Raw genomic sequence first — 15,405 nt, 5'->3', positions numbered from 1 at the left:
CATCAAACAATATTTGCATCTTTATGTATGGACAAAACTGAAATCCCTGCCCCACCTCCTCCCCATCAGTTTCTGTCTCTGCAGAGAAAGTTCCAATCAAATATTTAATTTATTTTAATAGGAGAAAGGCAGCAGACAATCATTATTCTGTGACAAAGTTCTGGTCCATCAAATAGAAAAAGAACGCCCAGAGGACAGCCAGTGTATTTCTTTTAGTAGCCTTGCTTGATGCTCTACCAGCATTGTAATGATGTGTTCCTCTCTGTGCAGATTCTGACAGAAGGCTTCAGTTTTACATCCTGAGGAGAACTGTCCTTCCCAAAAAGCTGGTGTACCTGTGTGGAGAGGCCACAGATTCTTCCTGAGGATAGTGTGTTGGCTGGCATGCTTGACAAGTTAGTGTATGGGCACATATTTGTGAGAGGAAGAAGTCAGATAAAAGTCTGTAACAGTGGAGGCTGCAGAAATTAAAAGCCAAGAGGTAATATATATATTTTAAATGAATTTTTTGAGGTTTAATTAGCTGCTAGTTCATGTCCTAGCTTTCTCAAGGGAAAGGCACCTAAAAAGACCAGCTCATATCTTCAAAAATGGGTTTGTTTGTTTTTAAATCTAATACTACGTTTTTCTGTTGTATGCCAATCGTTGGCTACCAATGTGGTGGAAGAGTTGGAATGTGCTATTTACTCAGTGGGGCGTAAAGCCTAAACTAACATAGTGTTCTTGGTTGTCTTTTCTTCCATTTTTACTTTAATGAGTGGAACAAGCCTGTTAAGATACACGTTTGGGCAGGATTGCAGTGGCGTATATTGGAATATGATGAGTGTAGTGACTTAGTGTAGGTCGCCACCAGCAGTTGACCCCTGGATCCAACTCTACATTTTTAATGGTAGTGTAGTCTAGGACTGCTGCACATCAGCACGACCCAACCTCTGAAAGCTGAAACTGAGTTCTCTATGCAGTGCAAATGAGAACCCTTTTTACTGTGGTCTTAAATGGGCTAAAATCCACCTCCCTGATACTGTGTCTGAACTAAAAGATAGTGTGAAACAGTGGCCTTCCTTTTCCTGAAACTGAAACATTCTCTGTGCCAACCTCGATACTGTGTTGCTAGCTGCAACTTTGGACTGGGGAAACTGAACTGCCTTAAAACCCTTCTTGCCTTTTCAGAGGGAGGCATTATTATGAACAAATCTTTTTCCTCCTGGTTTGTGCCTTTCAACAATGGTTTGTGCCCTTCAACAATGGAAGCAAGAAAAAAAAAAGTGATTGAAGAGTGGGGGAGTTGTGGGAACACTCAAAATAGCGTTGTTGGTCATGTCACTGTGAGGTATGGCCTTGTAGTCAGATGATGGAATCTTCCTGAGATACCTTACTTTGAGAACAGCTTCAGGAGTCATGGAGCACAGTCAGGCACCACAAGATGTAGTATGTACTAGCCAGATAGGATCTGTGCCAGGACAATGCTTTAATCACAGATCAATGTCATGACACGCTGTTGCAAAATTTGTTTTGTTTTTGTTTTATTTTTTTTATCCCTTCTGCGTAAAAGATGACTCAAAAGTCTGTATTACAGAAGGAATGAGGAATATGCTATAAATGATGCACTTTCTTCCATTGCTTCACAAACAGGGAAGATTTGGGGAAGAGTTTTTGCAAACATGGCATGATAGATTTTGGAAAATCTCATGAGATTGTGTTAATTTATAACTTTTAACATCCATCAGGTGCATCTGTGTGTTTGGTGATACCTTCCATGGATTTGTAAAGCTGAAAGAGCAAAATCCAGAGCAAACTCTGAGCATGACTGAGGCGTCACGTGTCGTATACACCTCTAAGATTACAAATAGGAAGTATTAAAGTAAGCAGAAGCTGCTTATTCACTCTTTTGAGTTTCATCCAACTAGAAAAATCAGTCCTGTGGCACTCACAGTGAGCAGCTCAGCTACTTTTTGATCTTACAGCTGTATCTCTGAGATCTTCTTGTCAAACGTGTATTAGTAAGTCTGCATCCCAGGCAAAATAAGGACTTTTTCTTTGTCTGTACTCGCATATTTGCATTTTGAGCTGCTCTTTTTATTTGGAAAGTAATGGCAGTGAGATAGAACTCCTTTATTCTGAAAACCTTTTGATCAATCCAAGAAAGCTTTTCCTGCTGACAGCAACTCGAGGGCCAGTGTATTTCTAGAAGTAGGCACTTTGGAAAGTGCTGTTCTCAGACAGCCAGAAGACAAGGAGTTTGCTGAGAGTTCTGTTACAAGTTATCAGGGAGCTCTTTGCGCTTTCCCTCACCTAACCAGTACTTGCTCTCTGTCCTTTCTGCCGTGCTAGAAGTAGTGCTGAGGGCTCTAGATGTTCTGTGAAGCCTGATACAAGAAAATCTTTGCTTCTGTGACTGCAAAGGAGGCACTCAGCAGGCTCTGGGTCAAACCCGCTCACGTCCCGTTTTCTTTTAGTATATATTTACACGGCAGTGGTACCGATGAAGCTTTCCTATGCTGTGTCCTCCGCTGCTCGTCCTGCTCCTCGCAGTTGTGAGGTGAATCAGAAGGGGAGAGGCTGTGCCCAGGCACTGGCTGCGTGTCTCACTGCTCGCACAGGGCTGGGTGGGTGGCTGGGGGGAGTGCTACACTGAGGATTTTACGTTGATGTCAGTCAGTCAGCTAAAAATATGTGGCAGGCTATGGCCTCAGCCTCCATTGCAGGCAAAGCTTCCTCGGAGATGTTGCTTTGATTTGCGGACCATTTTGCCTGAAGCAGGATCGTTCCTTTGGTCTGCAGTGTTCTGTTAACAAGGGAAGCAGCAGTAATAAAAGATCAGGAAGGTCTAAAGTACAATTAGGAAAAAAAACCACCCATGCAGCTCAATTCTTTTCTCAGGTTGATTTTTCTTCTTGTCCCTCTGAACAGGACAACCCATCCTAGTGGATTTCTGTCTGACAATGCCTGGACCCTTCTCGTTGTTTTCCACAACAAAGAAAATCCCCTCTAGTTGGGAGGCATAGCTGAAGGTTGGCCTGAGCCAAAATTAGGTACTGAAGGTGCATAGGACATGGCGTGCTCTTAGAAGCCTGCTAGGAGCTCTCATTTTTCTCTCTGCTGCTTCGGATTGTTTTTTTTTTGTTGTTTTTTTTTTTTTCCTTTGCACTATGGAAGTATGGCTGGAAGTCCTCATTTGTTGTCTCGAAGTGGAGGAACAAGCACGTCTGCTTTTGCTTCTTTACTTTGACACCATTGTGGCTGTTGACACGAACGCTGTGGCTTTTTCTTTTTTCTTTTTAAACAAAAAGAAAGCCAAAAAGCCACAGCAACCGCTCTGATTCAGCCTCTTTCACCTCTCTGTAGAAAAGCCTCAGTTACCCTAAGACAACGTTGAGCCTAAAATGACACGTTGAGCCTAAAATGACAAGCCCACGCTGCCGTCTCTGTTTTCCTCCTGGCTGCTGAGGTTAGCTCATCTCCGGCAGAACACACCACTGCAGTGCTCTCGAGCCAGGAAAGGTGCGCAGCCTGTGGAAACCTTCGGGGGGGGGATTGTTTTTCTTTTTGTGTGTGTTTGTGTGTGTGAGAGAGAGGGGGGGAATTTGCGGTGGTGATGTTTTCTATCTCCCCGGGAGGAAGAAAAGAGCCGCATCGTCGCGCGGTGCCGGGGCTGCGGGCAGAGCTGCGGGCAGGGGCCGCCCTGCGGGTCTCGGCCCCGGCCTCACCGCCCTGACCCCGGCACGGAGCTGCCGCTCCCGGCGGCCTCCCGTCCCCTCCCGGCTCGGCGGAGGAGGCTTTGCCGCACTTGGGAAATGCAGCAGCGAATCCTCCCTCCCTCCGTGCCCGGGGGGGCGAAGTGCGAGGCAGCGGGAGGAGCTGTGCGTGCGGGGGTGTGTGTGTATGTGTGTGTGTGTATATGTGCGTGTGCAAGCAGCGCTCCGTGGCCGCCGCGTTTCCTGGTGCCTGCTCCCTGACCCCAGTGGCAGCTCCGCTCACTGCACCGCGCCCAGGCCGCCGCCGCCGCCGCCGGGCACCGCCGCGGGGTCGGGCGCAGGCTCTGCCCCGGCCGCGCCCCCGCCGCCCCATGGCGCGGCCCCGCCGCCCGCGCTGACGGCGTCCCCGGGCCGCAGCGGGCGCCGCCGAGGGGAGGAGGTGAGCAGGGGCCGGGCCGCGAGCGGGGGGCTCCGGCGGGCGGCAGCGGAGCACAAAGCGGCGGTCGGCGGGGCCGTGCCACGGGAGAGCGCGGGGTGGGGGGGGGCGGGAGGTAGCTCAGCGGCGCGGGGCCGGGCTCCCTCGCAACAATACGGCTCCGCCACCCTCTCCCTCCCGCCGTGACCGCGCCGGGCCGGGTCGGGGCCGTGCGATGCGGTGCGATGCGGAGCCGCCCGCGGCCCCGGCGCGGTCTGCGGCGGCGGCGCCGCCGAGCGAGCGAGCGCGCCCTGCTCTGCCCTGCCCTCCTCCCCCGGCCGTGCCCCCGCCGCCTTTCCTCCGCGCCGGGGGCAGCGCGGGGCGGCCGGGTAGGCCGGGGAGCGTCGTGCCGCGGCCGGAGGGCGAGGGGCGCGCCGCCAAAGTAGCGATGGCGACAGCGGCCGGCCGCCCCCGGGGCGCCGGAGTTCCCCGCTCGGGTACAGAGAGCGGCCGCCTCTCGCGGCGCGCCGCGGATCTCCGACCTCGGAGGCCTGAGGCGCTCGGGGAGCCGACCTCCCGGGGGGCGCGGGGGCACGCGGCTCCTCCCGCAGCCCGCGCCGTGCAGCCCGGCTCGCGGCCGCGCGGCGCAGGGGGCGCGCTGCAAAGTTGGCGCTCGGCGGCCCCAGCGCCGGCAGCCGGCGCCCGGGCGGGGGCAGGGCCGGGGGAGCGGGGCCGGGCCGGGCGAGCGGGGCGTGGCCTCCGGCACGCGCCGGGCGGCCGCCGGCCGGAGCCATTGGCCGTCCGCGGCCGTCAATCAGCGCGGGGGGGAGAAGGGGGGCGAGCCCGGCGCCCCGCGGGGCCGCGGCCGGGGCGGCCCGGGAGCCGGCGGCGGGCGGAGGTGGGCGGCCGGGGTCCGGCCGCGGGCTGCCGACGGCTTCGGCCCTCCCGTGTTCGGCGCGGGACGCGGCTCGAAGGAGAGCCCGGAGTCGCTCCGCTGAAGTGTGGCGGGCGCCGAGCCGTCGCCGGTGCGAGCGGTAACGAGCGGCGGGAGACGGAGGGAGGGAGAGGGAGGCGCGGGGCCGCGGTGCGGCGAGTGCGGGGCCGGAGCTGCGGAGGGGCCGAGAAGGGTAAGCCCGGCCCGGCCCGGCCCCGCTGTGCAGCGCGGTGCCGGCCGGTGGGACGGGTTCCACAATTCAAATCGTGGAGCGTCAGTGTTTTATTTGAGGGAAGCGCGTTTTTGTGCGCGCGCGTACGCAGAGCTTGTCCTCGTAATTCTCCGTTAAATGCAACACTGTGGTTTCGGTGACTTACCCGTGCTAGTTTTCTGCTACTTCAGCGGTACGTTCATTTGAAATAAGCCGTGCGTCGCTTCGTGTCAGAGCTCCGATGCGAAAAGGCTCCCGGCGGTTCGCAGCGCGGCGGTGCCCTGCTCCGCACAATGCGCGGCCGCGGCGGTGCGCACGGCGGCCCCGGGCAGCGCCGTGCGGGGCTGCTCGGCTGCACCTGCGGCAGCCAGCCGCCTGCCAACTGCCGAGCTGAGGTGCACGGAGGAGGGAGGTAACTAGTATTTTGTCCCTATCTCCTGCCAGAGATCTTCAGAGAGCGATTGCATTTAGAGAAAAAATGCGAGGGATTCAAAATTTCCTTAAAGGAACTAAATAAACAGAAAAGAAAAAGAAAACCGGCAGTTTAGCTCCAGATAGACGTTTTAAAGTTTAAGAGCGTTCAGTTCATTGTTGGCTGTTTTTCTCAGCGAGGTCTCCCCCTTAAAGAAGGTCCCAGTTGGGCGCTGCCAGTAGGTGAGTGCTGCTTCAGCCTGACGCTGGCTGCTAGGTTTAATTTCCTAAGGATGCTCCTCGGCTTTGCGTTAATTTAAACACAGGGGTTCATTCTCAAGATTAAAGGTTAGTACATTAGGAAGCAATTGTCGTTTCTATACTGAAACTCATTTTGAAAGTCAACTTTAAAGTATTTAATGCAGCTATTTAGGCATCCCCTTATCGTTTGTTGTATCAGTTCTAATTTTTCTGTAACGTTGACAAAGAACTTTATAAAAATGCTTATTGTCTTTATGTATAATTCCTTCTCATGAACAAATTGCTTTTTTTGTTAGTGAGAAAATGATAATATGAAATGTAATGCTCCGACCTTTCTTATGCTAGATTACCGCGCATTCTGTGGATTAGTTTTTCTAAAAGTCTGATCTTACTTTTTGTTGGTTTAGCGTGTTTTGTACGGTAGCTTTTAATTGCGAAAAAATAACATTAGACATGTAATTTTCACTCGACTTAATTTATGCAAACGCTGAAGTTCTTGCTGCGAAAAGCAAAACTTGTTTTTTTTTTCCTCGGGGCCTGGATGGCGAGCCTGCTTGTTAATGACAGTCGTTTCCCCAACAGAAAGATGTTTTCATTTGTATTTACTTTTCAGTGCAGGGCAATTAAGCAGTTCTGTGTTGCTGGCACTTCGTAGTTTGTATCTCAAAAGAATTACAGTTCTTGGAACCGGACTGCAATTTGAAGCAGGTGTTTCTTTTTTACTGTTATGCAAAGTAATGCTGAAATATAATTGTAAGGGAAATTAAGGAAACGGCTGCAAACTCGGGATGGTAACCATTATATTTTGATTTGTGAGCAGTTGTTGCTTTATCTTAAAGCATAGTAAGGACATGGTCTAATAAAACTCACCTTATTGATTTTTTTTACCCCTAAAACTCTTGTGCTTACCCTTAGGAGTGGGGGTTCATGCAAAGAGCAGAGCATAACCTCCACTGCTGAGGGGTACTGTCTCACTGATGACTCGGTTTAAATGGGAACTTTATGGCTTAGTTTCATCTGGCCTTTTTTCTTTTCTTCTGAGTGATGAGGGAGATGAGGAATAGAACCCAATTACTGGAATGAAGGTTGCCGAATATCTTAACCCAGCTAACATATGGAAGCCTCCATAGGCCTGAGGTTGTAAAATAATAAAATAAATGGCCTATAGCAGGCCATCTGCCATTTGCAGGGCGTTTTTATCGTACTTCATGCCAAACTGGAAATTAGTCTTTGCATTAAAAATATATTTTGAATACAAATAAAAGATTCCAAACGTTTAACGTTACACATGGCAAGCACATTTTGGCCTGGGAGCTAGGAGAAGTCAGGAATATCTCACTAGGAAAACACTGCTTAGTTTGATGATCGAGCATCAAAACTCTCCCTTTTCTTATCTCTGTTTAGTTTGCTAATTTGTACACCGGTGTATGTGTGTAGAAACCAAAGAGTGAGTCAGCTGCTATAGGGTGTCGGCGTTTCATTGAAGCACTGCAGCTCTGGTAGCGTGCCCCAGCTGGGGCTCTCCGGCAGTGCTTTTGGAGAGCTGCTCATCTTGAAAGTATTCTTCAGATGTCCGCTGAGCAATTGCACAAAGTCCTGAAAGCAGGCAGGCAGCTGGGGCATCCCGAGCTTATTGGTTCAAGAAGCCGAGGCTCAGATTTTGTGCGAGGGGGAACTCGGCAGAGGTAGGATTTGGGAAGTTTCTGGCTTTCCACTTGTGCTTGTGTCGTAGAGTGCTTCCAGCCTTAGTGCAGAAACATATTTAAGAGCACTTTGAAGATTTGAGAGATAAGGGCACACGTAGTGAGGAAAAATGTTTCTTTCATCTTAGGCAGAAATATTTATGCATGAAATTACACTTAAATCTGTCAGATAAATCATTACTGCCTGATGATGAATCCAGACCAGTTTCAGTGCTACTGGACTGTAATGGGGATATTTTGTTAGGCTTGTCTGGATATTAGCCTTCTTCCAGGCAGATACATACATTTTTTCTAAGGAATGCAAGGGTAGTTTTTTGCATTGTAACAGTAGAACTTTCTGCCTTGTGTCTGCTTCCCTACAGTCCCTCAGCTATCACTCGTTTTGTGAAGCCACAGCAGGGCTTTGAAACAGTGTGTGTCTGTGGAAAGCCTCTTGTCCTTCAGGAAACTGGTCCACTTGTTGGTTGCAATTAGATGTCACTTAAAGGTTTTGAATATGGAGTGCTTGACTGGAGCTTTCAATGCTGTTTGTTTTCCAGAAAATAAGGCCTCATCTTTAGCATTCATCCTTTGGACATGTGTGATGATGATGGTGTTAATGTGATGAGCACAACTGTGAATAGCAATGTGCAGGGAGTTGTACCACAGAAAGATCTTTGACTGGAAATCGGGAGAGGCGGGGGTGATGTGCCCGTCTGCTTCCATCTGCCCTGAGCTGAGCGTGTGCTGTTTCCTCACAGCTCGGGGCTGCTGCCGAGGAGCTGCTTGGCCTGGGGAGCTGCCAGGAACACGATGCCCTGCCCTGCTCTCGGCCTTGGGAAGCTGTGAATTGCTCATGTCCATAAGGAGGAAGGATGGCTCATGGAATTCCTTCACAAGGCAAAGTTACCATAACGGTGGATGAGTACAGCTCCAACCCGACGCAGGCCTTCACGCACTACAACATTAACCAGAGCAGGTTCCAGCCTCCACACGTGCATATGTAAGTATCACCAGCAGAGTGTGTGTGTGTGTCTGCCCAACTGAAAGCTGCTGCTGAAGGAGTGGGATGCAAACCAGAGGAATGGTTTAGTCACATTAGCTAGTAGGCCGAGTGTCTGTCGAGTTTGTCCCGCAGTGCGTGGAGGAGCAGCAGGCCATCTGCTGCAGTAAGCCCGCTGCCCTGAGCAGGAAGCTCTGCCCCGGGCCCGGTGATGGACACCTTTCTGCAGACCTGGCCCTGTGCTGCTTGTCCTGCTACCTGCCCGAGGGACCCGTGCCTTGAAAATCGAAGCTCCCTCCACCCCCCCAGCCCTCCCGCTCCGATGCGAAATAGGCCTAATTGGGACTAATTGTTCCTCCCCCCCAGCCCCGGTCACTGTATCCTTTGTCCTCCCTGTTGTGGGGAACGTGTGCCGCAAGCCGGCTCCATGCAACGCGAGCACAAAGCGGCAGGCTGCCGAGCGGCTGCTCCCGAGAAGTCCAAATACTGCTTGAATTAAAGCGGGCACGGCCTGAGCTGCAGCCCTGCCTCGGCAACGCGGCTGCCTTCTCAACCGAGTGTTGCCTTAACTCTCAATTTCCTTCCCATTGTTCAGGCAGGTTTGATCTTTATCAGTTAGTTCTGTTAAGGTTCTTTTTCTTTTAATGCCCATAGACTGAAAAGCACTTGAAACTAAAACAAAGGGAACATCTCTTGACCTGCTCTTTGCCATTGTGAGTAAGGATTTGGAGTGATGTCACTCTATTGAATCTGATAAGGATTTTGCATAAGAGTGAAAAAGTTGTAGGCTACTCCATTGCATTTTGTTATGTAGAAGCCGCCCGGAAGAGACACAATGTAAGAGTTCAGCACCTTCTAATAGGATTTCTTGTGGTTACGATCTTCTGTAAAGCAACTTTCCCGAGGAAGGATGCTGGAGCGGCTGTTGTGCTTGTGACCGTTGAAGTTTCCGTTAATTACTTCTGAATTATTTCTGCCACGATGCTGTGACTGCTTCAGGTGTATTTCTATCACTTATTCGCTGTTCAGATCTTTTGTCAGAAAATTTCTCTTGCAAGTTTTGCACTCCAGACTGCACTTCTGACTACCACTGAGCATGAATTCACAACAAACAATGGCGATTTAGAAGGCAGTTTTAGAGAACCCTTTTTTACCGACAGCTGATTTGGATGGGAGGTGATTTTAGGACTAGTAGTGTTCAGCTTTGTTTCAAATATGCACAAATAATTCCTTAATAACTTGTGTATCTCTTAAATGGTACTGACTCGACAGTTGTCCTAAGATATTTTACTTCTTTGGAGACATCGTGAAGTTGGCAGTAATACTGAAGCAGTGAAGTACCATGTAGTGACAATATTTTAAAAACAAATAACTGATGGACTCCAGCATTCTTAAATCCATTATTTTGGTTCTGAAAAAGGGTATGTCATCTGGAAAGGGAGATCAGAATTAAAAAAAAAAAAGGGAGACGAGTCTGAAAAAGTTACAACACTGCAGTGTAAGGGATGAGTTGGGACCGTAGGTCTTGATAGCAAGTGATAGGTTTTGGAAACCCTGTTGAGAAAAAAGCAATAGGATCACAGTAAGTGCTCAGAGTTGTGGTCAGAGAAAATTAAGAAGTGGAGATATGACAAAGGCTATGGGTAATTTCTTGGGGGGAAGGGGGGATTTAGAGCATGTTGTAACGTCAGAGGGGGACCATATTTCCTTATTTGCCATCCCAGTGTTTTATAATGGGAGCACTGTGCACGTTGTTTCTGAAATGATATCTTCATGCAAGAAGTCCTGAACAGAAAATTGGTAAAAGCTCCACTAACAAAGGAGCAGTGATTAATCTTTATGCCATTGTCTTTGATAGTGCTATTTTGCTGCAGCTGCCAGGGTTGTTTGATTTGGTTTTAGAGTTCTGCTTTTCTGTTTTGCTATCTGCAGACATTGTTATTTAAAGATGTTGTTTAAGGATGTTTTTTGTTGTTGCTTTTTTTAGTGAAAAGTTTAATATTAAAAAATTGCAGGGTGCTGAGAAATTTGCAAAGCAACACAGAAACTGAGTGCTATGATGTGTGTGAATAGCTAGGCAATCTGTTGCTACAGGGCCCTTCTGCATACCATAAATCAGTGTCTGGATGCAGTTTGAGGACGTTATTCTTTCCTAGAGGAACTAGTTTTTAAGAAGTTATTTCTTTGTGCACGTGCATCTTCACGTGTGGAGAGCTGGATTCTTGGCACATATTGAGCCTTTTCTGTTTCTAGTATTCATCAGGCCAGATCCTCATCTCACACGGAGTAAATTAAGAGCCTTTGGAATTTCACCAGCACAAAGATGATGTTTAAATAAGTACTTGAATTAGACTTCCTATTCCTTGAGGCTTTATCCTTTTCCTGTTTTTTTGTGCTTTTAACGTAGGAATGTTATGTGGTTTAATCAGCACAGATACAGTTCTTTTTAATTGTCTTTGTGTATTTTTACACCAGCACTTTTTAGTGCATCCATTTAAGTGTACCATCAGGTAAATAACTGCATCAAAACTCCCTTTGCCTGGGCTGACTGATAGCAGTTCTGTCAGTTACTTAGTTGTTTGTGTAGCATGAATTTTATGACTTTGTTCAATCTTTGTATTTTATTTCTCTATTAATTAATGTTTGAGCAGGTGGATACTTTGTGGGATTGTTTTGGATTAAGGGATAGCATATTGAATTGGATGCATTGAGGCAATGCCCTCACCTGTAGGTTTCACTAATTTTCTGAAGATGCTACTGAATGTTTGCATTTGAATGTTTTGTACAGTTTAGTATTTATCTTCCCTTACTTTTAATTGAGTACACTGCCTTAGTTTCCTGTTCTAAAGGGCAGCTGCAAAATAATGATGATGTGCATACATTTGCTTCTTAATGATGATTATTCTTCTGCAAATGGTAGCACTTTCTCATTTTTTGTTAGAAATTATGACTTCCAGAGGCAATTGCTTCTTGCTTCTTTGTAGTGCTGCCCCCTGTGTTCTGCAGCACTGTTGAGGGGACTTAAGGAGGCTGATCTGCGAACTGGGAGGGTTTAAAAAGCAGGGAGGTGCTCTTCCTAGTAATTAGGTATGAAAAGAAAACAAAGGGTAAGTTTGTTTAGATCCTTGATGTGTTCCCTGTGAGGCCATGGTTGTCAGTGGTGCCAACAGTACAAGTGAGCAGTGATAGGATGCATCCTCGAGACAGGATCGGCAGGTGGACAGGAGCTGGCAGCATGGGGATGTTGCACTTTGAGCTGCAGAAACAGCAACCCTGAAGTAGAGAGGGTAGAGGAAATTTCTTCCACGGGGAGCAGACAACAGTGGAAAGTGGAAATGATACAGACTTTGAAGATAGCTGAATTTATCAGGTGTGCTTGTTGTCTTTAACTTTCTACAGCTTTCCAGCAGCTGCCATAGTGGTCTTAAAAGCCATTTTAATTTAGTAGAAATCAGTGTGGCTTGGTTTTGTGGAACCTTCCCATCCCACTTTTTTTTTTCCCCTCCAACCAGTGGGGAGGAGCTGAGTGGAAAACAGAACAAATCCAAGTGGGAAATTGTTGGCTTAAGTTCAAATAGCAGGGAAAAACCTTCCTGATAGGTCTAACAGCCTCTCGCTTTCAGAGGAAGAATGAAAGAGAGAAATAAACCTGTGTTTGGTGGAGAATGCCTGTTTTGCTCGGCCTGGCAGCTGGTCGTGTGAGTCTTGTGAAGATCAAGTAGCTGCAGCCCGAGCTACTTCAGGCTGGTCCATTTAAGGAGTTCTAATTATGTTCATTAGCTTCCCTTAGCCCTCACCAAAACAGCTTGGTAGCTGGTTTTTAGAATTCTTGGAGTATACATCAAAACTTTGGTATGTTTTAAAGGCAGTACTAGGGAAGAAAGAGAGATAAGAGGTTTCAGTACCAGAGGAAGTCTTCTAAATGAGTTTATGCACACCTGGAGTTATACTGAATGATCTGCAACTATATAATTTTACTGCCTTTTCTATACTAGAGTAATTCCCCATGTGAACATCCTTATTTTAGAATAGAATATAAACATTGAGCTTTGTATTAGTAGAACTTTATTCAACTATACATATATGTGTATGAGTGTGTGTAAAAGTGGATATCTTATAATAGTAACATAAAAATGTGGCTGTATACTCAGAAGAAAAAACTTTTAACTCTGATGAAGCCTTAAATAGTGAAGACCCAAAGATCTCATTAGTCTGCTAACTTTGACTAGCAATGTGTTGTCCCTTCTCTCAGGGAAGCTGTTCTGCACATAATGGGTTTTATAAACCCTCAGTGAGATTAGTGCAACGTTCATGCATTTGATTTGCAGCGTTCTCAAATTGAGCTTCATCGAAGGTGTATATTCAGGGAGAAGGAGAAAGACTGGCAGTCATGGAATATGAACTCATTTAGAGGATGAGAATAGCAGGGTATGTACATTGAGGAATTTTGGCTGAGAGAGTACAGAGGTTCAGAGTAAGCTATCTAGCTGTACCTCGTGCATTGTCCCCGTTCTGGGCATGGCATTTCAGAGGGTACTGATGTGCTGAAAAATCACAGCAGTGGTGCCAGTTTTTTTCTGTCAATTAAATAACATTTCTTAGAAGAGCATCCGGAGCTTGTAAGCATCTTAGTTGCTTTCACTACTTCAGTAAATAAATAAAAATACCAGTACAACGCAAATCAACTAAGCTACATTAAGTGCTGATAATGAGAACAGGAGCACCTTGAACAGCAGCAGTTAAAAGTTGAGCCCTCATTCTGTCTCACAGTGATGTTTACTGAGGGCCTTGGCTCACCTTTGTGCAGTCTCCCATCCCTCTGCTCCCTCCGTGCCAAGGGTGACTGCTGAAGTGCAGCAGTTCAGCAATGCGGTGCATTAAACAAAACGAACCTGTTCTTCTACTCCCACGAAGCAGCCAGCAGCAGCCATTCAGCAGCTGCCTCCAGAGCAGCCCAGCTGCTCATGGGAGGGGGTATTCCAGCAGAAAGGAGTGGAGGACAGCTGTAGGTGAGAATCCTTGCAGCTATCTCAAAATCAAGAGTCTCCTCTCAAGAAGAGGGCCACAAACTGATGCTTTTTCTCATTCTTGTGCAATAGAACAAAGGAAGCTGAGCTGCAAAGATGCTAACTTCAACTGTCATTAAGAAAATATTTTACTGGAGCGTGTGCACGTCTCTCTGTAGGTCTAAATAATGGCAGATTTCTATTTATTTTAATGATCTTAAATAGTCTATTTTGCAAAACCTAAGCACGAAATATATTCTCAATTTACATCTCAGATGTAAAAGGAGAAGTTTTTTTAATGGGGGTACACTTTAATTATACCTAAAGCCTTCTGAGATGCTTGAGTGGAGCATGCTAGAAGTCAAACGTTTGTACAGTGGTGATATATGGCTCAGAGATTGCAGCTTTGTAATTAAAGCTCAAATTTAGTCCCCTTATATTATGTTTATTCAGTGTAGTCATATTGTGCTAATCTCTCTTGAAGAATTGATTAAGTTCCTGACCTTTCTTTTTGTCATTGTTAAAAGGAACAATGCCAACCTACCTTTAATGATATTTAGACAGCCCTGGAAGACTGATGCTCTGTAAGTGCCAATATTTAAAAATTTAGGACAGTTTTGAAATAATGTTTTGTCACCATTGCTCTGTTGATTACTGCATTTCCCTCTTATGTTCTAAGATGGAAGCCACAGCTGGTTTAATTTGGTGATGGAGCTGTGCTGGTGGGAACAGGCTGATCCACGCCTCTCGCAGACCCCTCAGTGTGTTTATCAGACATGATGTATCATGTGTGGCCTCGTGCAGTTAGCCCTAGTGGTCAGAGTGCAAGAACACAGCCTGTATGATCAGTCACTGAGAACATACCACTTCTTATTGGGACAGTAGGGATGTTGCAGAGGCAGCAGACCCTAGATTTTCTTCCACACTTGGAAGGTGAGTGTGTGATCTGGCCTGCAGAACAACTTCTTAAAAAAAAAATAAATTTCTAGACAAGGAGTTGATGCTTTCCAGAAGTTGCAGGCTCCACACTGGGAAACCCATCTTTTTTGGACTCAAGTTTTTCTGCTAGTGGCAGAACAAGGGCAGCCCTGCCTGCCTGCCAGAGAGGATGAGAGCTTGTTCCCTGTGATGCAGGGCTATTGCAAGCGCTCAAGGAAAGGACTGTGCCTGTTACACATTTTATTTACAATCCTTGCTTGACTGTCATGCTAGATAAATAAGAAAAAGGAAAGCCTCAGAAACAGTGTGGATTTAGAGGTCTGTGTTATATGCAGAATGACTACGTGCAGCTTGCGTGCTTCTGTTTGATGTAGAACTGTTTTTGAGTGCTGCTGGTGAACATCAATTTTGTCCTGAATGTTGCACAGACACTTTGGCATTTCCATTTCTGATGCTGAGCTTCCACAATTGGCTCTAATTGTGCGATCAGTTGCCTAGCATGGGTATCTGTAGAAAAAATTAGGAACAAAGTGACAGCACATCTCCTTCCCAAAAGCACTTGATGAATGTTAAGAACTCTGAAACTTTTTGGTGTATCTTGAGTGAATAGGCATGTTTAGGTATAGCAGAAGTTCACTGGTACAGGGGGATTTTTTTAATAAGTGCATCTCTTACAGTGAGCTGTGAAGTTATTTAATTGAAGAAATAATGAGAATTGGTGTATGGCCCATCTCTTCTCTGGTAGTTCACAAGGCCAGTAGGTAGCTAGCTCACCTGCCTACTCTCTGCTGTTAGAAGAATGCTTGCCCCTAGTTTTATAACAGGCATATTTTCTTGTTATGCATCAT

At 47.1% G+C, this 15,405-nt stretch overlaps 1 protein-coding gene across 5 annotated transcripts in view; it reads left to right on the top strand.

Moving 5' to 3' along the window:
- Positions 1-337: 337 nt before the first annotated feature.
- The window catches only part of MPPED2 (metallophosphoesterase domain containing 2), a 96,940-nt gene continuing 81,872 nt past the window's right edge, over positions 338-15,405 (top strand). The window contains exons 1-2 of one of the 5 annotated variants that reach the window (XM_065755437.1): positions 338-395; positions 8,371-8,612. In XM_065755437.1, coding sequence (XP_065611509.1) covers positions 8,485-8,612 — 128 coding nt within the window. In that variant the 5' untranslated portion in view covers positions 338-395; positions 8,371-8,484. Of the gene's footprint in view, positions 396-4,315; positions 4,332-5,013; positions 5,145-8,370; positions 8,613-15,405 lie in introns of those variants that run through there. The other 4 variants (XM_065755438.1, XR_010623387.1, XM_065755436.1 and 1 more) reach the window with 4 other exon arrangements.

The sequence above is a fragment of the Cyrtonyx montezumae genome, unplaced genomic scaffold (genome assembly GCF_038088225.1).
Source record: "Cyrtonyx montezumae isolate F1298 unplaced genomic scaffold, pur_monq_1.0 scaffold_10, whole genome shotgun sequence".
In the NCBI taxonomy this organism is placed as follows: domain Eukaryota; kingdom Metazoa; phylum Chordata; class Aves; order Galliformes; family Odontophoridae; genus Cyrtonyx; species Cyrtonyx montezumae.
This window is presented reverse-complemented; position numbering and strand designations above follow the sequence as displayed.